The sequence below is a fragment of the Oncorhynchus clarkii genome, unplaced genomic scaffold (assembly GCF_045791955.1).
Source record: "Oncorhynchus clarkii lewisi isolate Uvic-CL-2024 unplaced genomic scaffold, UVic_Ocla_1.0 unplaced_contig_13609_pilon_pilon, whole genome shotgun sequence".
Classification (NCBI taxonomy): domain Eukaryota; kingdom Metazoa; phylum Chordata; class Actinopteri; order Salmoniformes; family Salmonidae; genus Oncorhynchus; species Oncorhynchus clarkii.
In genome coordinates, this window is record NW_027261096.1 from 26812 (window position 1) to 52372 (window position 25561).

Sequence of the window (25561 nt, forward strand, 5' to 3'; positions counted from 1 at the left end):
CAGTACAGAGTCAATGTGGAGGCTATATACAGGGGGTACCGGTACAGAGTCAATGTGGAGGCTATATACAGGGTGTTACGGTACAGAGTCAATGTGGAGGCTATATACAGGGGGTACTGGTACAGAGTCAATGTGGAGGCTATATACAGGTGGTACCAGTACAGAGTCAGTGTGGAGGCTATATACAGGGGGTACCAGTACATAGTCAATGTGGAGGCTATATACAGGGGGTACCAGTACAGAGTCAATGTGGAGGCTATATACAGGGTGTTACGGTACAGAGTCAATGTGGAGGCTATATACAGGGTGTTACGGTACAGAGTCAATGTGGAGGCTATATACAGGGTATTACGGTACAGAGTCAATGTGGAGGCTATATACAGGGGGTACCGGTACAGAGTCAGTGTGGAGGCTATATACAGGGGTTACCGGTACAGAGTCAGTGTGGAGGCTATATACAGGGTGTTACGGTACAGAGTCAATGTGGAGGCTATATACAGGGGGTATCGTTACAGAGTCAATGTGGAGGCTATATACAGGGGTTACCGGTACAGAGTCAGTGTGGAGGCTATATACAGGGGTTACCGGTACAGAGTCAGTGTGGAGGCTATATACAGGGGGTGCCGGTACAGAGTCAATGTGGAGGCTATATACAGGTGGTACTGGTACATCTGGTACCAGGCTAACAACAAATGAACAGTAGGCAGAATTGTGCTTGTTGAATTAGCTTCCTACATTCACACTGCTATATGTATTAGTCATTCACTATTAGTAACAAAAGTCTCTCTCTCTCGCTCTTTTTCTCATTGTGTTAACCTCACCTGCTCTACCTTTACTGTCCCTCTATACCTCTATACCTAATTCTCCCTCTCCTTCTGTCCCCCGTCACCTCTTACCCCTACTCCTTACCATCTACTCTCTCCTCCTGTTCCTCTCTCCCTCCTCCAATTCTCCCTCTCCTTCTGTCCCTCGTCACCTCTTACCCCTACTCCTTACCATCTACTCTCTCCTCCTGTTCCTTTCTCCCTCCTCTCCTCCAATTCTCCCTCTGCTTCTGTCCCTCGTCACCTCTTACCCCTACTCCTTACCATCTACTCTCTCCTCCTGTTCCTCTCTCCCTCCTCCAATTCTCCCTCTCCTTCTGTCCCTCGTCACCTCTTACCCCTACTCCTTACCATCTACTCTCTCCTCCTGTTCCTTTCTCCCTCCTCTCCTCCAATTCTCCCTCTGCTTCTGTCCCTCGTCACCTCTTACCCCTACTCCTTACCATCTACTCTCTCCTCCTGTTCCTTTCTCCCTCCTCCAATTCTCCCTCTCCTTCTGTCCCCCGTCACCTCTTACCCCTACTCCTTACCATCTACTCTCTCCTCCTGTTCCTTTCTCCCTCCTCCAATTCTCCCTCTCCTTCTGTCCCTCGTCACCTCTTACCCCTACTCCTTACCATCTACTCTCTCCTCCTGTTCCTTTCTCCCTCCTCCAATTCTCCCTCTATGCCTCTCCTCTTCCACCCCCCCCCCCCCATAGCTCCTGGAGTGGATCCGTCGCACCATCCCGTGGCTGGAGAACCGTGCTCCAGAGAACACCATGCAGGCGATGCAGCAGAAGCTGGAGGACTTCAGGGACTATCGGCGTCAACACAAGCCCCCCAAGGTTCTACACCCGCTTGTTATAATAACTGTCACTAATTCCTTTTATGAATCAGGGCTCCCTTGTTAACAGAGACATCGGTGTCAATGGGACTTCCCTGAATAGGTTTAATAATAACACAAACTATGTATGCATGTGTGACTCAAGTCATTTTGGATGGAAACGTCTGCTAAGTGGCAACTATAATTGTGATATTAAAAGGTCCAGGAGAAGTGTCAGCTGGAGATCAACTTCAACACCCTGCAGACCAAGCTGAGACTCAGCAACAGACCTGCCTTCATGCCCTCCGAGGGGAAGATGGTGTCGGTAGGTAGCCTACAGTATGAAGTACACTACACACACACCTCTCTATTTCTCTGTTTCTTTCTCTCTCTCAATTCAATTTAAGGTGCTTTATTGGGAAATGGGAAACATATGTTAAATTTGCCCAAAGCGAAGTGAAGTAGATAATAAACACAAGTGAAATAAACAATAAAACAGTAACAGGAAACATTACACTGACAGAAGTTTCCAGAATAATAAAGACATTTCAAATGTCAGTGTTGTAGCGATGTGCAAATAGGACAAATAAAAAAATATAGGTTGTATTTACAAATGGTGTTTGTCCTATACTGGTTACAAATCTTGCTGCTGTGATGCACACTGTGGTATTTCACCCAGTAGATATGGGAGTTTATCAAAATTGGATTTGTTTTCAAATTCTTTGTGTGTCTTTGTAGTCTGAGGGAAATATGTGTCTCTAATATGGTCATACATTGGGCAGGAGGTTAGGAAGTGCAGCTCAGTTTCCACCTCATTTTGTGGGCAGTGTGCACATAGCCTGTCTTCTCTTGAGAGCCATGTCTGTCTACGGCGGCCTTTCTCAATAGCAAGGCTATGCTCACTGAGTTGGTACATAGTCAAAGATTTCCTTAAGTTGGGTCAGTCACAGTGGTCAGGTATTCTGCCACTGTGTACTCTCTGTTTAGGGTCAGTCACAGTGGTCAGGTATTCTGCCACTGTGTACTCTCTGTGTAGGGCCAAATAGCATCCTAGTTTGCTCTGTTTTTTTTGTAAATTCTTTCCAATGTGTCAAGTAATTATCTTTTTGTTTTCTCATGATTTCTCTCTCTCTCGCTCTTTCTCTCTCATCACGCCCTCTGTTTAAGTCAGTTGCTATTTACACAGCACATTCGAGGAGATCAGCATCGGCTTTAGCAAGACGCTACTCAGATTCCCTGATTCTCAATCACAAAACGAGCAGCTACACTGAACACAAATATAAACGCAACATGTAAAGAGTTGGTTCCATGTTTCATGAGCTGAAATAAAAGATCCCAGAAATGTTCCACACAAAAAGCTTATTTCTCTCAAGTTTTGAGCCCAAATTAGTTTTACATCCCTGTTAGTGAGCCTTTCTCCTTTGCCAAGATAATCCATCCACCTGACAGGTGTGGCCTATCAAGAAGCTGATTAAACAGCATGATCATCACACAGGTGGACCTTGTGCTGGGGACAATAACTCTAAAATGTGCAGTTTTGTCACACAACACAATGCCACAGATGTCTCAAGTTTTGAGGGAGGATGCAATTGTCACGCTGACTGCAGGAATGTCCACCAGAGCTGTTGCCAGAGAATTGTATGTTCATTTCTCTACCATAAGCCGCTCAACCAACGTCATTTTAGAGAATTTGGCAGTACGTCCAACCGGCCTCACAGCCACAGACCACGTGTAACCACGACAGCCCAGGACCTCCACATCCGGCTTCTTCACCTGTGGGATCGTCTGAGAACAGCCACCCGGTCAGCTAATGAAACTGTGGGATCGTCTGAGAACAGCCACCCGGTCAGCTGATGAAACTGTGGGTTTGCATGAAGAACTTCAGTTGTGCAAACAATCCAGCCTGAAGCCTCGTTACCATCGGGACTTTAAATCAGCCCCCCCCTCGGACACGGCTGGAATTGGACTGGTGATTGTTGACTGTAAGCTGAACCTATATGTTAGTTGTTGTATTTGTGCAGGACGTCTCTAACGCCTGGGGCGGTCTAGAAGGGGCGGAGAAGGGTTATGAGGAGTGGCTCCTCAACGAGATACGCCGGCTGGAGAGACTCGACCACCTGGCCGAGAAGTTTCGTCAGAAAGCAGCCATCCACGAAACCTGGACTGAAGGTACCAGAACCATGAAACAGAAACCACATCTGTTTCCGTTTGACCATTTTTGTTTGAAGCTAGTATTATAAGTGACTTAATTGTAAACTGTATTGTTGGTTAAAAAAACTATTTGGGCTGAGATCCCACTAACGGGATCGATATGACAACAGCCAGTGAAAAGTGCAGGGCGCCAAATTAAAAACAACAGAAATCCCATAATTACAATTCCTCAAACATACAAGTATTTTACACCATTTTAAAGATACACTTCTTGTTAATCCCACCACAGTGTCTGATTTCAAAAAGGCTTTACGACGAAAGCAAACCAAACGATTATGTTAGATCAGCACCTAGTCACAGAAAAACACAGCCATTTTTCCAGCCGAAGAGAGGAGTCACAAAAAGCAGAAATAGAGATAAAATGAATCACTAACCTTTGAAGATCTTGATCAGATGACACTTATAGGACTTCATGTTACACAATACATGTATGCTTTGTTCGATAAAGTTCATATTAATATCCAGAAATCTCAGTATATATTGGCGTGTTACGTTCAGTAGTTCCAAAACATCCTGTGATTCTGCAGAGAGCCACATCAATTTACAGAAATACTCATAATAAACATTGATAAAAGATACAACTATTATGCACGGAATTATAGATACACTTCTCCTTAATGCAACCGCTGTGTCAGATTTTTAAAAAGCTTTATCGAAAAAGCACACCATGCAATAATCTGAGTACAGCGCTCAGACAACAAATCAAGCCAAACAGATATCCGCCATGTTGTGTCAACAGAAGTCAGAAATAGCATTATAAATATTCACTTACCTTTGATGATCTTCATCAGAATGCACTCCTAGGAATCCCAGTTCCACAATAAATGTTTGTTTTGTTCGATAACGTCCATCATTTATGTCTAAATATCTAATTTTGGTTCGCGCGTTTAGCCCAGTAAGCCAAATTCATGACGTGCGAAAAGTTCCGTTACATGTCAAACGATGTATAGAATCAATCTTTAGGATGTTTTTAACATAAATCTTCAATAATGTTCCAACCGGAGAATTCCTTTGTCTTCAGAAATGCAATGGAACTCAAGCTAACTCTCACGTGAACACGCGTGGCCAGCTCGTGGCTCTCTGGCAGACCTCTGACTCATTCAGCTCCCATTCCCCCTTCCTTCACAGTAGAAGCATCAAACAAGATTCTAAAGAGTGTTGACATCTAGTAGAAGCCTTGGGAAGTGCAATTTGACCCCATAGACACTGTGCATTCGATAGGGAATGAGTTGAAAACTACAAACCTCAGATTTCCCACTTCCTGGTTGGATTTTTTTCTCAGGTTTTCGCCTGCCATATGAGTTCTGTTATACTCACAGACATCATTCAAACAGTTTTAGAAACTTCAGAGTGTTTTATATCCAAATCTACTAATAATATGCATATATTAGCAACTGGGCCTGAGTAGCAGACAGTTTACTCTGGGCAACTTATTCAGCCAAGCTACTCAATACTGCCCCCAGCCATAACAAGTTAAGGGCTTGTCAAGTCAACATTTCACTGTAAGGTCTATACATGTTTTATTCAGCACACGCAACAAATAACGATTTGATTCGTTACCCAGAAATGATTGGATCACTGTGTGCAGCACCTTCTAAATATGTATCATGTCCTCTGTAATCTGTTTTTGTTCAACATACATTCTGTATTCGTGTATTTACCGTGTATACATTTTCCAGCGATGTCTGTGGTGTGTCTCCCCCTGCAGGTAAGGAGGTGATGCTGCAGGCGCGGGACTTTGAGACGGCCTCTCTGTCTGAGATCAAGGCTCTGCTGAAGAAACACGAGGCCTTCGAGAGCGACCTGGCCGCGCACCAGGACCGCGTAGAGCAGATAGCTGCCATCGCTCAGGAGTTAAAGTAAGGAGGGAGGAGGAATGGAGGGAGGAGGAATGGAGGGAGGAGGAATGGAGGGAGGAGGAATGGAGGGAGGAGGAATGGAAGGAGGAGGAATGGAGGGAGGAGGAATGGAGGGAGGAGGAATGGAGGAAAGAGGGATGGAGGAAAGAGGGATGGAGGAAAGGGATGGAGGGAGGAGGAATGGAGGGAGGAGGAATGGAGGAATGGAGGGAGGAGGAATGGAGGGAGGAGGAATGGAAGGAGGAGGAATGGAGGAAAGAGGGATGGAGGGAGGAGGAATGGAGGGAGGAGGAATGGAGGGAGGAGGAATGGAGGGAGGAGGAATGGAGGAAAGAGGGATGGAGGGAGGAGGAATGGAGGGAGGAGGAATGGATGGAGGGAGGAGGAATGGAGGAAAGAGGGATGGAGGGAGGAGGAATGGAGGGAGGAGGAATGGAGGAAAGAGGGATGGAGGAAAGAGGGATGGAGGAAAGAGGGATGGAGGGAGGAGGGATGGAGGAAAGAGGGATGGAGGAAAGAGGGATGGAGGGAGGAGGAATGGAGGAAAGAGGGATGGAGGGAGGAGGGAGGAGGGATGGAGGGAGGAGGGATGGAGGGAGGAGGAATGGAGGAAAGAGGGATGGAGGGAGGAGGAATGGAGGGAGGAGGAATGGAGGGAGGAGGAATGGAGGAAAGAGGTATGGAGGGAGGAGGTATGGAGGGAGGAGGAATGGAGGGAGGAGGAATGGAGGGAGGAGGAATGGAGGGAGGAGGAATGGAGGGAGGAGGAATGGAGGAAAGAGGGGAGGAGGGAGGAGGAATGGAGGGAGGAGGAATGGAGGAAAGAGGAATGGAGGGAGGAGGAATGGAGGGAGGATGAATGGAGGGAGGAGGAATGGAGGAAAGAGGGATGGAGGGAGGAGGGATGGAGGGAGGAGGGATGGAGGGAGGAGGAATGGAGGAAAGAGGAATGGAGGGAGGAGGAATGGAGGGAGGAGGAATGGAGGGAGGAGGAATGGAGGGAAGAGGGATGGAGGGAGGAGGAATGGAGGGAGGAGGAATGGAGGAAAGAGGAATGGAGGGAGGAGGAATGGAGGGAGGATGAATGGAGGGAGGAGGGATGGAGGGAGGAGGGAGGGATGGAGGGAGGAGGAATGGAGGGAGGAGGAATGGAGGGAGGAGGAATGGAGGAAAGAGGGATGGAGGGAGGAGGAATGGAGGGAGGAGGAATGGAGGGAAGAGGGATGGAGGGAGGAGGAATGGAGGAAAGAGGGATGGAGGGAGGAGGAATGGAGGAAAGAGGGATGGAGGAAAGAGGGATGGAGGAAAGAGGGATGGAGGGAGGAGGGATGGAGGAAAGAGGGATGGAGGAAAGAGGGATGGAGGGAGGAGGAATGGAGGAAAGAGGGATGGAGGGAGGAGGGATGGAGGGAGGAGGGATGGAGGGAGGAGGAATGGAGGAAAGAGGGATGGAGGGAGGAGGAATGGAGGGAGGAGGAATGGAGGAAAGAGGTATGGAGGGAGGAGGAATGGAGGGAGGAGGAATGGAGGGAGGAGGAATGGAGGGAGGAGGGATGGAGGGAAGAGGGATGGAGGAAAGAGGGGAGGAGGGAGGAGGAATGGAGGGAGGAGGAATGGAGGGAGGAGGGATGGAGGGAGGAGGAATGGAGGGAGGAGGAATGGAGGGAGGAGGAATGGAGGGAGGAGGAATGGAAGGAGGAGGAATGGAGGAAAGAGGGATGGAGGGAGGAGGAATGGAGGAAAGAGGGATGGAGGGAGGAGGAATGGAGGGAGGAGGAATGGAGGGAGGAGGAATGGAGGGAGGAGGAATGGAGGAAAGAGGGATGGAGGGAGGAGGAATGGAGGGAGGAGGAATGGAGGAAAGAGGAATGGAGGGAGGAGGAATGGAGGGAGGAGGAATGGAGGGAGGAGGAATGGAGGAAAGAGGGATGGAGGGAGGAGGGATGGAGGGAGGAGGAATGGAGGGAGGAGGAATGGAGGGAGGAGGAATGGAGGAAAGAGGGATGGAGGGAGGAGGAATGGAGGGAGGAGGAATGGAGGGAAGAGGGATGGAGGGAGGAGGAATGGAGGAAAGAGGGATGGAGGGAGGAGGAATGGAGGAAAGAGGGATGGAGGAAAGAGGGATGGAGGGAAGAGGGATGGAGGGAGGAGGGATGGAGGAAAGAGGGATGGAGGAAAGAGGGATGGAGGGAGGAGGAATGGAGGAAAGAGGGATGGAGGGAGGAGGAATGGAGGGAGGAGGGATGGAGGGAGGAGGAATGGAGGAAAGAGGGATGGAGGGAGGAGGAATGGAGGGAGGAGGAATGGAGGAAAGAGGTATGGAGGGAGGAGGAATGGAGGGAGGAGGAATGGAGGGAGGAGGAATGGAGGGAGGAGGGATGGAGGGAAGAGGGATGGGAGGAAAGAGGGAGGAGGGAGGAGGAATGGAGGGAGGAGGAATGGAGGGAGGAGGAATGGAGGGAGGAGGGATGGAGGGAGGAGGAATGGAGGGAGGAGGAATGGAGGGAGGAGGAATGGAGGGAGGAGGAATAGAAGGAGGAGGAATGGAGGAAAGAGGGATGGAGGGAGGAGGAATGGAGGAAAGAGGGATGGAGGGAGGAGGAATGGAGGGAGGAGGAATGGAGGGAGGAGGAATGGAGGGAGGAGGAATGGAGGAAAGAGGGATGGAGGGAGGAGGAATGGAGGGAGGAGGAATGGAGGAAAGAGGAATGGAGGGAGGAGGAATGGAGGGAGGATGAATGGAGGGAGGAGGAATGGAGGAAAGAGGGATGGAGGGAGGAGGGATGGAGGGAGGAGGAATGGAGGGAGGAGGGAAGAGGAATGGAGGGAGGAGGGAAGAGGAATGGAGGGAAGAGGAATGGAGGGAGGAGGAATGGAGGGAGGAGGAATGGAGGGAAGAGGGATGGAGGGAGGAGGAATGGAGGGAGGAGGAATGGAGGGAGGAGGAATGGATGGAGGAGGAATGGAGGGAGGAGGGATGGAGGGAGGAGGGATGGAGGAAAGAGGGATGGAGGGAGGAGGAATGGAGGAAAGAGGGATGGAGGGAGGAGGAATGGAGGGAGGAGGAATGGAGGGAGGAGGAATGGAGGGAGGAGGAATGGAGGGAAGAGGGAAAGAGGGATGTAGGAAAGAGGGATGTAGGAAAGAGGGATGGAGGAAAGAGGGATGGATGGATGGATGAAGGGAGGGAGGGATTGGGGGAGTGGAGGGAAGAGGGATGGAGGGAGGGGGGAAGAGGGAAGGAGGGATGGATGAAGGAGGGAAGAGGGATGGAGGGGGGAGGAAGAGAGGGATTGGGGGAGGGGGGGATGGAGGAAGGAGTGGAGGGAAGAGGGAGGGATGGGAGGGATGGATCTGTTTTGATTGAAGTTCCTCCACTATCGTTACAATATGGCTGCTATAACATAACATTGACCTGCTCTGTCTCGTACCCCTGTCTCGTTCCTCAGTGAGCTGGACTACTATGACTCCCCCAGTGTGAACGCTCGCTGCCAGAACATCTGTGACCAATGGGATGCCCTGGGAGCCTTGACTCAGAAACGCAGCGAGGCTCTGCAGGTACAGTAGGAGGGGCTTAGTGGGGCGGGGCTCTGCAGGTACTGTAGGAGGGGCTTAGTGGGGCGAGGCTCTGCAGGTACAGTAGGAGGGGCTTAGTGGGACGGGGCTCTGCAGGTACAGTAGGAGGGGCTTAGTGGGGAGCGGTTCTGCAGGAACAGTAGGAGGGGCTTAGTGGGGAGTGGTTCAACAGGTACAGTAGGAGGGGCTTAGTGGGGAATGGTCCAGCAGGTGCAGTTCGAGGGGCTTAGTGGGGTGGGGCTCTGCAGGTACAGTAGGAGGGGCTTAGTGGGGCGGGGCTCTGCAGGTACAGTAGGAGGGGCTTAGTGGGGCGGGGCTCTGCAGGTATAGTAGGAGGGGCTTAGTGGGGCGGGCCTCTGCAGGTACAGTAGGAGGGGCTTAGTGGGGCGGGGCTCTGCAGGTATAGTAGGAGGGGCTTAGTGGGGCGGGGCTCTGCAGGTACAGTAGGAGGGGCTTAGTGGGGCGGGGCTCTGCAGGTACAGTAGGAGGGGCTTAGTGGGGCAGGGCTCTGCCGGTACAGTAGGAGGGGCTTAGTGGGGCGAGGCTCTGCAGGTACAGTAGGAGGGGCTTAGTGTGGCGAGGCTCTGCAGGTACAGTAGGAAAAGCTTAGTGGGGAGGGGCTCTGCAGGTACAGTAGGAGGGGCTTAACAGGGTGTGTCTCTGTAGGATGGGCTTAGTGGGCGTGGTCTACAGGGAGGAGGTGCTTAGTGAGTAGTGGTCCTTTAAGTAGGAGGAGCTTATCATAGAGCATGGAAATGTAATTACTCGAAGGGACGAAGCCCAAGCCTCTGAGACCTCGGAACGTTCCCTTGAATGGGAATGTATTTCTATGGGGCAGACAGGAAGCACTGTCCTTCACAGGAAAGAGACAGTCCATTACTGATATATACTGTATATGTCAGGGATAAAAGCTCATGTTCTCTACATTACCTTGGAAACAATGGACGACGCAGGAGCCGAGTCCCTTTGCAGAGTCCATTTTTTTCCAAGGTAATGTACAAAACTGAGGAGTTTATCCCACTTATACCATGCCACACTTATACATGCTTGAAGACATGGCTAAAGGTCAATCAGATTTGTGAACATGGTCCCTAGCTGTGTGTTGCCGCTTTCCATGTTGTCTGTTTTCTGTAGCTAGTGAGGTGTGGAAACACTTTGTTGCTTTTATGAATTTTGTCTTACTGCTTTTTGTCCTATGTTGCTCTGTATGCTACGTCTTGCTTGTCCTATGTTGCTACGTCTTGCTTGTCCTATGTTGCTCTGTCTGTATGCTACGTCTTGCTTGTCCTATGTTGCTCTGTATGCTACGTCTTGCTTGTCCTATGTTGCTACGTCTTGCTTGTCCTATGTTGCTCTGTCTGTATGCTACGTCTTGCTTGTCCTATGTTGCTCTGTATGCTACGTCTTGCTTGTCCTATGTTGCTACGTCTTGCTTGTCCTATGTTGCTCTGTCTGTATGCTACGTCTTGCTTGTCCTATGTTGCTCTGTATGCTACGTCTTGCTTGTCCTATGTTGCTACGTCTTGCTTGTCCTATGTTGCTCTGTCTGTATGCTACGTCTTGCTTGTCCTATGTTGCTCTGTGTGCTACGTCTTGCTTGTCCTATGTTGCTCCGTCTGTATGCTACGTCTTGCTTGTTCTATGTTGCTCTGTCTGTATGCTACGTCTTGTTTGTCCTATGTTGCTCTGTCTGTATGCTACGTCTTGCTTGTTCTATGTTTCTCTGCGTGTGCTCACTGCTCAACGATGGTCTATATTGTAATTGTTTTTAATAACCTGCCCAGGGACTGCGGTTGAAAATTAGCCGGCTGGCTAAAACCGGCACTTTTACTGAAACGTTGATTAATGTGCCCTGTCCCTGTAAAAATAAAAATAAAAATAAACTCAAACTCAAAAAAGTTTCCAAAGAAAACACATATTTACTGGTATGAATACTTTTTTTTTTGGTTTATATTTTTTTGTTAAGTGAATCCATACTTTCTCATCTTTTGGGTGCGAGAGATGCGACCCAGTCGCTCGTTCTTCAAGTCCCGTCGCCATGCTCGCTAGCAACGTTCTTATCCCTTGTTTGCTAGTTAGCCAGCTAGCCACAGCTAACACAAACGTGACCTTTGCAGCCAGAATAACAGCGAAGTGGCCGTTTTCTGTTGGATACATCCATGACAATGAGCTGATCATTTAGTTTGTTGCTAAGCTAACCTGCCAATGTGACAACCTGAATCAAAAAAAAATACCAGAGTTGCTGAAAACGGCTGCTCAAACTATAAACGTTGGGAGGGGAGCGAGGACGTTCATGTTCATCACTCACCACGTTAGGTCATCAGATGCTACAAAACAATATGTCTCTGCAAAAAAAACTAAATCATCTTAAGTTTTTCCTTGTTGAACCTGCATCGATAATGTAGCCTATTTCAGTTTGTGTAGTTGTTGGTTTAGTACGTTCTCCATGTGTAGTCGTTGGTTTAGTACAGTCTATATGTGTAGTTGTTGGTGTAGTACAGTCTCCATGTGTAGTTGTTGGTGTAGTAGAGTCTCTATGTGTAGTTGTTGGTTTAGTACAGTCTATATGTGTAGTTGTTGGTGTAGTACAGTCTCCATGTGTAGTTGTTGGTGTAGTAGAGTCTCTATGTGTAGTTGTTGGTTTAGTACAGTCTATGTGTAGTTGTTGGTGTAGTACAGTCTCCATGTGTAGTACAGTCTCTGTGTAGTAGTTGGTTTAGTACAGTCTCTATGTGTAGTTGTTGGTGTAGTACAGTCTCTGTGTAGTTGTTGGTTTAGTACAGTCTCCATGTGTAGTACAGTCTCTATGTGTAGTTGTTGGTGTAGTACAGTCTCCATGTGTAGTTGTTGGTGTAGTACAGTCTATGTGTAGTTGTTGGTGTAGTACAGTCTCCATGTGTAGTTGTTGGTGTAGTACAGTCTCCATGTGTAGTTGTTGGTGTAGTACAGTCTCCATGTGTAGTTGTTGGTGTAGTACAGTCTCTATGTGTAGTTGTTGGTGCAGTACAGTCTGTGTAGTTGTTGGTGCAGTATAGTCTCTATGTGTAGTTGTTGGTGTAGTACAGTCTCTATGTGTAGGCACATATTGCGTCATGATTGCAAGTGATTTCCAAATGTCCCCATATGGTTCCTGGTTTTAATATCCCTTCTAAAACGCCCTTCTAGCCAATCAGAAATTAGTATTCAACAATGCTGTGATAGAAATATATATGAATGCGATCAATTAGATGGTCAATTAGATGGTCAATTAGATGATCAGTTAGATGATCAATTAGATGGTCAATTAGATGATCAATTAGATGGTCAATTAGATGGTCAATTAGATGATCAATTAGATGGTCAATTAGATGGTCAATTAGATGGTCAATTAGATGATCAGTTAGATGATCAATTAGATGATCAATTAGATGGTCAATTAGATGATCAATTAGATGGTCAATTAGATGGTCAATTAGATGATCAGTTAGATGATCAATTAGATGATCAATTAGATGGTCAATTAGATGGTCAATTAGATGATCAATTAGATGCTCAATTAGATGATCAATTAGATGGTCAATTAGATGATCAATTAGATGATCAATTAGATGATCAATTAGATGGTCAATTAGATGGTCAATTAGATGCTAAATTCAGTTTGATGGTCCATAGGTTTCATGCTTAATATGTGCCAGAACTGCTCATAGGCTCATGCACTCATACACTATTTTTCCTCTGTGTTTCCTCGTGGGAAACCGACAGAGAACTGAGAAGCTTCTGGAGACCATAGACCAGTTGTATCTGGAGTTTGCCAAGCGAGCTGCTCCGTTCAACAACTGGATGGAGGGAGCCATGGAGGATCTGCAGGACACCTTCATAGTTCACACCATAGAGGAGATACAGGTTAGTACTGGATGGAGGGAGCCATGGAGGATCTGCAGGACACCTTCATAGTTCACACTATAGAGGAGATACAGGTTAGTACTGGATGGAGGGAGCCATGGAGGATGTGCAGGACACCTTCATAGTTCACACTATAGAGGAGATACAGGTTAGTACTGGATGGAGGGAGCCATGGAGGATCTACAGGACACCTTCATAGTTCACACCATAGAGGAGATACAGGTTAGTACTGGATGGAGGGAGCCATGGAGGATCTGCAGGACACCTTCATAGTTCACACCATAGAGGAGATACAGGTTAGTACTGGATGGAGGGAGCCATGGAGGATCTGCAGGACACCTTCATAGTTCACACCATAGAGGAGATACAGGTTAGTACTGGATGGAGGGAGCCATGGAGGATCTGCAGCACACCTTCATAGTTCACACCATAGAGGAGATACAGGTTAGTACTGTAGAGGGGCACACACACACACACACATATACACACACATATAAACACACACACACACATACACACACATATAAACACACACGCACACATGCATAAACACACACACACACATATAAACACACACACAGGATCATAGTTCACACCATAGAGGAGATACAGGTTAGTACTGTAGAGGGGCACACATACATAAACACATAAACACACATATAAACACACACACACACAGATAAACACACACATAAACACACATAAACACAAGCACACACATAAACACACACACACACACACACAAACAGACGCACATACATACAAACATGTCCTGCTACGCACACACTGTACGTCTCACTTCCCAGCCGACAGAGATAGTGACCTTGTCCTTGAGACGCACTCCCTGTTCTCTCCCAAATCTCTAGTCAGGTCGGCACCGAGCTCAGACAGGCTGTGTTTAAAATACCATAAAGACGCATTGTTTTACCCTAATTCTGACTAGGACTACACATTTATTGATTATGATTTCATACATTCTAATCAATATGTTTCAGGGCGGAATATTCTAATCATTCAATTGACAGACAATTCTCACCTATCACACACACACACACACACACACATTTGATTGTGTGTGTGCGTGTGTCTTCGTCCGTTTGCAGGGTCTGAGTACAGCCCACGAGCAGTTTAAAGCCACTCTCCCTGATGCGGATAAGGAACGCGGTGCCATCCTGGGAATCCACAATGAGATCGCCAAGATAGTGGCCACCTATCATGTGAACATGGCTGGTACCAACCCTTACACCACCATCAACCCTCAGGACATCAACGCCAAGTGGGACAAGGTGTGGGACAGGGTGTGGGACAAGGTGTGGGACAGGGTGTGGGACAAGGTGTGGGACAAGGTGTGGGACAGGCAACACGTACAGGAGATCAACACTAAGTGTATGGGACAGGGTGTGGGACAAGGTGTGGGACAGGGTGTCTCTCCCCCACCACCCCAGGTGAGACACCCCTCTATGACTCTAACCCCTGTCTCTCCCCCCACCACCCCAGGTGAGACACCCCTCTATGACTCTAACCCCTGTCTCTCCCCCACCACCCCAGGTGAGACACCCCTCTATGACTCTAACCCCTGTCTCTCCCCCCACCACCCCAGGTGAGACACCCCTCTATGACTCTAACCCCTGTCTCTCCCCCACCACCCGAGGTGAGACACCCCTCTATGACTCTAACCCCTGTCTCTCCCCGCACCACCCCAGGTGATACACCCCTCTATGACTCTAACCCCTGTCTCTCCCCCCACCACCCCAGGTGAGACACCCCTTTATGACTCTAACCCCTGTTTCTCCCCCGGCCACCGCAGGTGAGACAGCTGGTGCCACAGAGGGACCAGGCCCTGATCGAGGAGCACGCCCGCCAGCAGAACAACGAACGTCTCCGGAGGCAGTTTGCCAACCAAGCCAATGTCATCGGGCCCTGGATACAAACCAAGATGGAGGTGAGTCTACACAGAGCAGAGCAGGTAGAGTTGGTACTGGACAGAACAGGTAGAGTTGGTACTGGACAGAACGGGTAGAGTTGGTTCTGGACAGAGCGGGTAGAGTTGGTACTGGACAGAATGGGTAGAGTTGGTACTGGACAGAATGGGTAGAGTTGGTACTGGACAGAATGGGTAGAGTTGGTACTGGACAGAATGGGTAGAGTTGGTACTGAACAGAATGGGTAGAGTTGGTACTGGACAGAACGGGTAGAGTTGGTACTGGACAGAACGGGTAGAGTTGGTACTGGACAGAACGGGTAGAGTTGGTTCTGGACAGAACGGGTAGAGTTGGTTCTGGACAGAACGGATAGAGTTGGTTCTGGACAGAATAGGTAGAGTTGGTTCTGGACAGAACGGGTAGAGTTGGTTCTGGACAGAACAGGTAGAGTTGGTTCTGGACAGAACAGGTAGAGTTGGTTCTGGACAGAACAGGTAGAGTTGGTTCTGGACAGAACAGGTAGAGTTGGTACTGGACAGAACAGAACAGGTAGAGTTGGTACTGGACAGAACAGAACAGGTAGAGTTGGTACTGGACAGAACAGGTAGAGTTGGTTCTGGACAGAACAGGTAGAGTTGGTTCTGGACAGAACAGGTAGAGTTGGTTCTGGACAGAACAGGTAGAGTTGGTTCTGGACAGAACAGGTAGAGTTGGTTCTGGACAGAACAGAACCGGTAGAGTTGGTTCTGGACAGAACAGAACCGGTAGAGTTGGTTCTGGACAGAACAGAACCGGTAGAGTCGGTTCTGGACAGAACAGAACCGGTAGAGTCGGTTCTGGACAGAACAGAACCGGTAGAGTCGGTTCTGGACAGAACAGAACCGGTAGAGTCGGTACTGGACAGAACAGAACCGGTAGAGTCGGTACTGGACAGAACAGAACCGGTAGAGTCGGTACTGGACAGAACAGGTAGAGTCGGTACTGGACAGAACAGGTAGAGTCGGTACTGGACAGAACAGGTAGAGTCGGTACTGGACAGAACAGGTAGAGTCGGTACTGGACAGAACAGGTAGAGTCGGTACTGGACAGAACAGGTAGAGTCGGTACTGGACAGAACAGGTAGAGTCGGTACTGGACAGAACAGAACAGGTAGAGTCGGTACTGGACAGAACAGGTAGAGTCGGTACTGGACAGAACAGAACAGGTAGAGTCGGTTCTGGACAGAACAGAACAGGTAGAGTCGGTTCTGGACAGAACAGGTAGAGTCGGTTCTGGACAGAACAGGTAGAGTCGGTTCTGGACAGAACAGACCCGGTAGAGTCGGTTCTGGACAGAACAGAACCGGTAGAGTCGGTTCTGGACAGAACAGAACAGGTAGAGTCGGTACTGGACAGAACAGGTAGAGTCGGTACTGGACAGAACAGAACAGGTAGAGTCGGTACTGGACAGAACAGAACAGGTAGAGTCGGTACTGGACAGAACAGGTAGACTTGGTACTGGACAGAACAGAACAGGTAGAGTTGGTACTGGACAGAACAGAACAGGTAGAGTTGGTACTGGACAGAACAGGTAGAGTTGGTACTGGACAGAACAGGTAGAGTTGGTTCTGGACAGAACATAACAGGTAGAGTTGGTTCTGGACAGAACAGAACAGGTAGAGTTGGATCTGGACAGAACAGAACAGGTAGAGTTGGTTCTGGACAGAACAGAACAGGTAGAGTTAGTACTGGACAGAACAGAACAGGTAGAGTTGGTACTGGACAGAACAGAACTGGTAGAGTTGGTTCTGGACAGAACAGAACAGGTAGAGTTGGTACTGGACAGAACAGAACAGGTAGAGTTGGTACTGGACAGAACAGAACAGGTAGAGTTGGTACTGGACAGAACAGAACTGGTAGAGTTGGTACTGGACAGAACAGAACAGGTAGAGTCGGTACTGGACAGAACAGGTAGAGTCGGTACTGGACAGAACAGGTAGAGTCGGTACTGGACAGAACAGGTAGAGTCGGTACTGGACAGAACAGGTAGAGTCGGTACTGGACAGAACAGGTAGAGTCGGTACTGGACAGAACAGGTAGAGTCGGTACTGGACAGAACAGGTAGAGTCGGTACTGGACAGAACAGGTAGAGTCGGTACTGGACAGAACAGGTAGAGTCGGTACTGGACAGAACAGGTAGAGTCGGTACTGGACAGAACAGGTAGAGTCGGTACTGGACAGAACAGGTAGAGTCGGTACTGGACAGAACAGAACAGGTAGAGTCGGTTCTGGACAGAACAGGTAGAGTCGGTTCTGGACAGAACAGGTAGAGTCGGTTCTGGACAGAACAGGTAGAGTCGGTTCTGGACAGAACAGGTAGAGTCGGTTCTGGACAGAACAGGTAGAGTCGGTTCTGGACAGAACAGAACCGGTAGAGTCGGTTCTGGACAGAACAGAACCGGTAGAGTCGGTTCTGGACAGAACAGGTAGACTTGGTACTGGACAGAACAGAACAGGTAGAGTTGGTACTGGACAGAACAGAACAGGTAGAGTTGGTACTGGACAGAACAGGTAGAGTTGGTACTGGACAGAACAGGTAGAGTTGGTTCTGGACAGAACATAACAGGTAGAGTTGGTTCTGGACAGAACAGAACAGGTAGAGTTGGATCTGGACAGAACAGAACAGGTAGAGTTGGTTCTGGACAGAACAGAACAGGTAGAGTTAGTACTGGACAGAACAGAACAGGTAGAGTTGGTACTGGACAGAACAGACCTGGTAGAGTTGGTTCTGGACAGAACAGAACAGGTAGAGTTGGTACTGGACAGAACAGAACAGGTAGAGTTGGTACTGGACAGAACAGAACAGGTAGAGTTGGTACTGGACAGAACAGAACTGGTAGAGTTGGTACTGGACAGAACAGAACTGGTAGAGTTGGTACTGGACAGAACAGGTAGAGTTGGTACTGGACAGAACAGGTAGAGTCGGTACTGGACAGAACAGGTAGAGTCGGTACTGGACAGAACAGGTAGAGTCGGTACTGGACAGAACAGGTAGAGTCGGTACTGGACAGAACAGGTAGAGTCGGTACTGGACAGAACAGGTAGAGTCGGTACTGGACAGAACAGGTAGAGTCGGTACTGGACAGAACAGGTAGAGTCGGTACTGGACAGAACAGGTAGAGTCGGTACTGGACAGAACAGGTAGAGTCGGTACTGGACAGAACAGGTAGAGTCGGTACTGGACAGAACAGGTAGAGTCGGTACTGGACAGAACAGGTAGAGTCGGTACTGGACAGAACAGGTAGAGTCGGTACTGGACAGAACAGAACCGGTAGAGTCGGTTCTGGACAGAACAGAACCGGTAGAGTCGGTTCTGGACAGAACAGGTAGACTTGGTACTGGACAGAACAGAACAGGTAGAGTTGGTACTGGACAGAACAGAACAGGTAGAGTTGGTACTGGACAGAACAGGTAGAGTTGGTACTGGACAGAACAGGTAGAGTTGGTTCTGGACAGAACATAACAGGTAGAGTTGGTTCTGGACAGAACAGAACAGGTAGAGTTGGATCTGGACAGAACAGAACAGGTAGAGTTGGTTCTGGACAGAACAGAACAGGTAGAGTTAGTACTGGACAGAACAGAACAGGTAGAGTTGGTACTGGACAGAACAGAACTGGTAGAGTTGGTTCTGGACAGAACAGAACAGGTAGAGTTGGTACTGGACAGAACAGAACAGGTAGAGTTGGTACTGGACAGAACAGAACAGGTAGAGTTGGTACTGGACAGAACAGAACTGGTAGAGTTGGTACTGGACAGAACAGAACTGGTAGAGTTGGTACTGGACAGAACAGGTAGAGTCGGTACTGGACAGAACAGGTAGAGTCGGTACTGGACAGAACAGGTAGAGTCGGTACTGGACAGAACAGGTAGAGTCGGTACTGGACAGAACAGGTAGAGTCGGTACTGGACAGAACAGGTAGAGTCGGTACTGGACAGAACAGGTAGAGTCGGTACTGGACAGAACAGAACAGGTAGAGTTGGTACTGGACAGAACAGGTAGAGTTGGTACTGGACAGAACAGAACTGGTAGAGTTGGTACTGGACAGAACAGAACTGGTAGAGTCGGTACTGGACAGAACAGGTAGAGTCGGTACTGGACAGAACAGGTAGAGTCGGTACTGGACAGAACAGGTAGAGTCGGTACTGGACAGAACAGGTAGAGTCGGTACTGGACAGAACAGGTAGAGTCGGTACTGGACAGAACAGGTAGAGTCGGTACTGGACAGAACAGGTAGAGTCGGTACTGGACAGAACAGGTAGAGTCGGTACTGGACAGAACAGAACAGGTAGAGTTGGTACTGGACAGAACAGGTAGAGTTGGTACTGGACAGAACAGAACTGGTAGAGTTGGTACTGGACAGAACAGAACTGGTAGAGTCGGTACTGGACAGAACAGGTAGAGTCGGTACTGGACAGAACAGGTAGAGTCGGTACTGGACAGAACAGGTAGAGTCGGTACTGGACAGAACAGGTAGAGTCGGTACTGGACAGAACAGGTAGAGTCGGTACTGGACAGAACAGGTAGAGTCGGTACTGGACAGAACAGGTAGAGTCGGTACTGGACAGAACAGGTAGAGTCGGTACTGGACAGAACAGGTAGAGTCGGTACTGGACAGAACAGGTAGAGTCGGTACTGGACAGAACAGGTAGAGTCGGTACTGGACAGAACAGGTAGAGTCGGTACTGGACAGAACAGGTAGAGTCGGTACTGGACAGAACAGAACAGGTAGAGTCGGTTCTGGACAGAACAGGTAGAGTCGGTTCTGGACAGAACAGGTAGAGTCGGTTCTGGACAGAACAGGTAGAGTCGGTTCTGGACAGAACAGGTAGAGTCGGTTCTGGACAGAACAGGTAGAGTCGGTTCTGGACAGAACAGGTAGAGTCGGTTCTGGACAGAACAGAACCGGTAGAGTCGGTTCTGGACAGAACAGAACCGGTAGAGTCGGTTCTGGACAGAACAGGTAGACTTGGTACTGGACAGAACAGAACAGGTAGAGTTGGTACTGGACAGAACAGAACAGGTAGAGTTGGTACTGGACAGAACAGGTAGAGTTGGTACTGGACAGAACAGGTAGAGTTGGTTCTGGACAGAACATAACAGGTAGAGTTGGTTCTGGACAGAACAGAACAGGTAGAGTTGGTTCTGGACAGAACAGAACAGGTAGAGTTAGTACTGGACAGAACAGAACAGGTAGAGTTGGTACTGGACAGAACAGACCTGGTAGAGTTGGTTCTGGACAGAACAGAACAGGTAGAGTTGGTACTGGACAGAACAGAACAGGTAGAGTTGGTACTGGACAGAACAGACCTGGTAGAGTTGGTTCTGGACAGAACAGAACAGGTAGAGTTGGTACTGGACAGAACAGAACAGGTAGAGTTGGTACTGGACAGAACAGAACAGGTAGAGTTGGTTCTGGACAGAACAGAACAGGTAGAGTTGGTACTGGACAGAACAGAACAGGTAGAGTTGGTACTGGACAGAACAGAACAGGTAGAGTTGGTACTGGACAGAACAGAACTGGTAGAGTTGGTACTGGACAGAACAGAACTGGTAGAGTTGGTACTGGACAGAACAGGTAGAGTCGGTACTGGACAGAACAGGTAGAGTCGGTACTGGACAGAACAGGTAGAGTCGGTACTGGACAGAACAGGTAGAGTCGGTACTGGACAGAACAGGTAGAGTCGGTACTGGACAGAACAGGTAGAGTCGGTACTGGACAGAACAGGTAGAGTCGGTACTGGACAGAACAGAACAGGTAGAGTTGGTACTGGACAGAACAGGTAGAGTTGGTACTGGACAGAACAGAACTGGTAGAGTTGGTACTGGACAGAACAGAACTGGTAGAGTCGGTACTGGACAGAACAGGTAGAGTCGGTACTGGACAGAACAGGTAGAGTCGGTACTGGACAGAACAGGTAGAGTCGGTACTGGACAGAACAGGTAGAGTCGGTACTGGACAGAACAGGTAGAGTCGGTACTGGACAGAACAGGTAGAGTCGGTACTGGACAGAACAGGTAGAGTCGGTACTGGACAGAACAGGTAGAGTCGGTACTGGACAGAACAGAACAGGTAGAGTTGGTACTGGACAGAACAGGTAGAGTTGGTACTGGACAGAACAGAACTGGTAGAGTTGGTACTGGACAGAACAGAACTGGTAGAGTCGGTACTGGACAGAACAGGTAGAGTCGGTACTGGACAGAACAGGTAGAGTCGGTACTGGACAGAACAGGTAGAGTCGGTACTGGACAGAACAGGTAGAGTCGGTACTGGACAGAACAGGTAGAGTCGGTACTGGACAGAACAGGTAGAGTCGGTACTGGACAGAACAGGTAGAGTCGGTACTGGACAGAACAGGTAGAGTCGGTACTGGACAGAACAGGTAGAGTCGGTACTGGACAGAACAGGTAGAGTCGGTACTGGACAGAACAGGTAGAGTCGGTACTGGACAGAACAGGTAGAGTCGGTACTGGACAGAACAGGTAGAGTCGGTACTGGACAGAACAGAACAGGTAGAGTCGGTTCTGGACAGAACAGGTAGAGTCGGTTCTGGACAGAACAGGTAGAGTCGGTTCTGGACAGAACAGGTAGAGTCGGTTCTGGACAGAACAGGTAGAGTCGGTTCTGGACAGAACAGGTAGAGTCGGTTCTGGACAGAACAGGTAGAGTCGGTTCTGGACAGAACAGAACCGGTAGAGTCGGTTCTGGACAGAACAGAACCGGTAGAGTCGGTTCTGGACAGAACAGGTAGACTTGGTACTGGACAGAACAGAACAGGTAGAGTTGGTACTGGACAGAACAGAACAGGTAGAGTTGGTACTGGACAGAACAGGTAGAGTTGGTACTGGACAGAACAGGTAGAGTTGGTTCTGGACAGAACATAACAGGTAGAGTTGGTTCTGGACAGAACAGAACAGGTAGAGTTGGTTCTGGACAGAACAGAACAGGTAGAGTTAGTACTGGACAGAACAGAACAGGTAGAGTTGGTACTGGACAGAACAGACCTGGTAGAGTTGGTTCTGGACAGAACAGAACAGGTAGAGTTGGTACTGGACAGAACAGAACAGGTAGAGTTGGTACTGGACAGAACAGACCTGGTAGAGTTGGTTCTGGACAGAACAGAACAGGTAGAGTTGGTACTGGACAGAACAGAACAGGTAGAGTTGGTACTGGACAGAACAGAACAGGTAGAGTTGGTTCTGGACAGAACAGAACAGGTAGAGTTGGTACTGGACAGAACAGAACAGGTAGAGTTGGTACTGGACAGAACAGAACAGGTAGAGTTGGTACTGGACAGAACAGAACTGGTAGAGTTGGTACTGGACAGAACAGAACTGGTAGAGTTGGTACTGGACAGAACAGGTAGAGTTGGTACTGGACAGAACAGGTAGAGTCGGTACTGGACAGAACAGGTAGAGTCGGTACTGGACAGAACAGGTAGAGTCGGTACTGGACAGAACAGGTAGAGTCGGTACTGGACAGAACAGGTAGAGTCGGTACTGGACAGAACAGGTAGAGTCGGTACTGGACAGAACAGGTAGAGTCGGTACTGGACAGAACAGGTAGAGTCGGTACTGGACAGAACAGGTAGAGTCGGTACTGGACAGAACAGGTAGAGTCGGTACTGGACAGAACAGGTAGAGTCGGTACTGGACAGAACAGGTAGAGTCGGTACTGGACAGAACAGGTAGAGTCGGTACTGGACAGAACAGGTAGAGTCGGTACTGGACAGAACAGAACCGGTAGAGTCGGTTCTGGACAGAACAGAACCGGTAGAGTCGGTTCTGGACAGAACAGGTAGACTTGGTACTGGACAGAACAGAACAGGTAGAGTTGGTACTGGACAGAACAGAACAGGTAGAGTTGGTACTGGACAGAACAGGTAGAGTTGGTACTGGACAGAACAGGTAGAGTTGGTACTGGACAGAACAGGTAGAGTTGGTTCTGGACAGAACATAACAGGTAGAGTTGGTTCTGGACAGAACAGAACAGGTAGAGTTGGATCTGGACAGAACAGAACAGGTAGAGTTGGTTCTGGACAGAACAGAACAGGTAGAGTTAGTACTGGACAGAACAGAACAGGTAGAGTTGGTACTGGACAGAACAGAACTGGTAGAGTTGGTTCTGGACAGAACAGAACAGGTAGAGTTGGTACTGGACAGAACAGAACAGGTAGAGTTGGTACTGGACAGAACAGAACAGGTAGAGTTGGTACTGGACAGAACAGAACTGGTAGAGTTGGTACTGGACAGAACAGAACTGGTAGAGTTGGTACTGGACAGAACAGGTAGAGTCGGTACTGGACAGAACAGGTAGAGTCGGTACTGGACAGAACAGGTAGAGTCGGTACTGGACAGAACAGGTAGAGTCGGTACTGGACAGAACAGGTAGAGTCGGTACTGGACAGAACAGGTAGAGTCGGTACTGGACAGAACAGGTAGAGTCGGTACTGGACAGAACAGGTAGAGTCGGTACTGGACAGAACAGGTAGAGTCGGTACTGGACAGAACAGGTAGAGTCGGTACTGGACAGAACAGGTAGAGTCGGTACTGGACAGAACAGGTAGAGTCGGTACTGGACAGAACAGGTAGAGTCGGTACTGGACAGAACAGAACAGGTAGAGTCGGTTCTGGACAGAACAGGTAGAGTCGGTTCTGGACAGAACAGGTAGAGTCGGTACTGGACAGAACAGGTAGAGTCGGTACTGGACAGAACAGGTAGAGTCGGTTCTGGACAGAACAGAACCGGTAGAGTCGGTTCTGGACAGAACAGAACAGGTAGAGTCGGTTCTGGACAGAACAGAACAGGTAAGAGTCGGTACTGGACAGAACAGAACAGGTAGAGTCGGTACTGGACAGAACAGAACAGGTAGAGTCGGTACTGGACAGAACAGGTAGACTTGGTACTGGACAGAACAGGTAGACTTGGTACTGGACAGAACAGAACAGGTAGAGTTGGTACTGGACAGAACAGGTAGAGTTGGTTCTGGACAGAACATAACAGGTAGAGTTGGTTCTGGACAGAACAGAACAGGTAGAGTTGGATCTGGACAGAACAGAACAGGTAGAGTTGGTTCTGGACAGAACAGAACAGGTAGAGTTGGTACTGGACAGAACAGAACAGGTAGAGTTGGTACTGGACAGAACAGAACAGGTAGAGTTGGTTCTGGACAGAACAGAACAGGTAGAGTTGGTACTGGACAGAACAGAACAGGTAGAGTTGGTACTGGACAGAACAGAACAGGTAGAGTTGGTACTGGACAGAACAGAACTGGTAGAGTTGGTACTGGACAGAACAGAACTGGTAGAGTTGGTACTGGACAGAACAGGTAGAGTTGGTACTGGACAGAACAGAACCAGGTAGAGTCGGTTCTGGACAGAACAGAACAGAACAGGTAGAGTCGGTACTGGACAGAACAGGTAGAGTCGGTACTGGACAGAACAGAACAGGTAGAGTCGGTACTGGACAGAACAGAACAGGTAGAGTCGGTACTGGACAGAACAGAACAGGTAGAGAACGGTACTGGACAGAACAGAACAGGTAGAGTCGGTACTGGACAGAACAGGTAGAGTCGGTTCTGGACAGAACAGGTAGAGTCGGTTCTGGACAGAACAGAACAGGTAGAGTCGGTTCTGGACAGAACAGAACAGGTAGAGTCGGTTCTGGACAGAACAGAACAGGTAGAGTCGGTTCTGGACAGAACAGAACAGGTAGAGTCGGTTCTGGACAGAACAGAACAGGTAGAGTCGGTACTGGACAGAACAGAACAGGTAGAGTCGGTACTGGACAGAACAGAACAGGTAGAGTCGGTACTGGACAGAACAGGTAGAGTCGGTACTGGACAGAACAGAACAGGTAGACTTGGTACTGGACAGAACAGAACAGGTAGAGTTGGTACTGGACAGAACAGAACAGGTAGAGTCGGTACTGGACAGAACAGAACAGGTAGAGTCGGTACTGGACAGAACAGGTAGAGTCGGTACTGGACAGAACAGGTAGAGTCGGTACTGGACAGAACAGGTAGAGTCGGTACTGGACAGAACAGGTAGAGTCGGTACTGGACAGAACAGGTAGAGTCGGTACTGGACAGAACAGAACAGGTAGAGTCGGTAATGGACAGAACAGAACAGGTAGAGTCGGTACTGGACAGAACAGAACAGGTAGAGTCGGTACTGGACAGAACAGAACAGGTAGAGTCGGTATTGGACAGAACAGAACAGGTAGAGTCGGTACTGGACAGAACAGAACAGGTAGAGTCGGTACTGGACAGAACAGAACAGGTAGAGTCGGTACTGGACAGAACAGGTAGAGTCGGTACTGGACAGAACAGAACAGGTAGAGTCGGTACTGGACAGAACAGAACAGGTAGAGTCGGTACTGGACAGAACAGGTAGAGTCGGTACTCAGGTAGAGTCGGTACTGGAACAGAACAGGTAGAGTCGGTAC

At 49.0% G+C, this 25561-nt stretch overlaps 1 protein-coding gene across 1 annotated transcript in view; it reads left to right on the forward strand.

Moving 5' to 3' along the window:
* Window positions 1-25561, forward strand: part of LOC139404748 (alpha-actinin-1) — a 79001-nt gene that overhangs the window by 21542 nt on the left and 31898 nt on the right. Inside the window, exons 7-14 of the mRNA XM_071147351.1 lie at window positions 1525-1650; window positions 1849-1953; window positions 3650-3797; window positions 5548-5698; window positions 9148-9256; window positions 13016-13156; window positions 14260-14442; window positions 14964-15098. Coding sequence (XP_071003452.1) covers window positions 1525-1650; window positions 1849-1953; window positions 3650-3797; window positions 5548-5698; window positions 9148-9256; window positions 13016-13156; window positions 14260-14442; window positions 14964-15098 — 1098 coding nt within the window. The remainder of the gene's footprint in view (window positions 1-1524; window positions 1651-1848; window positions 1954-3649; window positions 3798-5547; window positions 5699-9147; window positions 9257-13015; window positions 13157-14259; window positions 14443-14963; window positions 15099-25561) is intronic.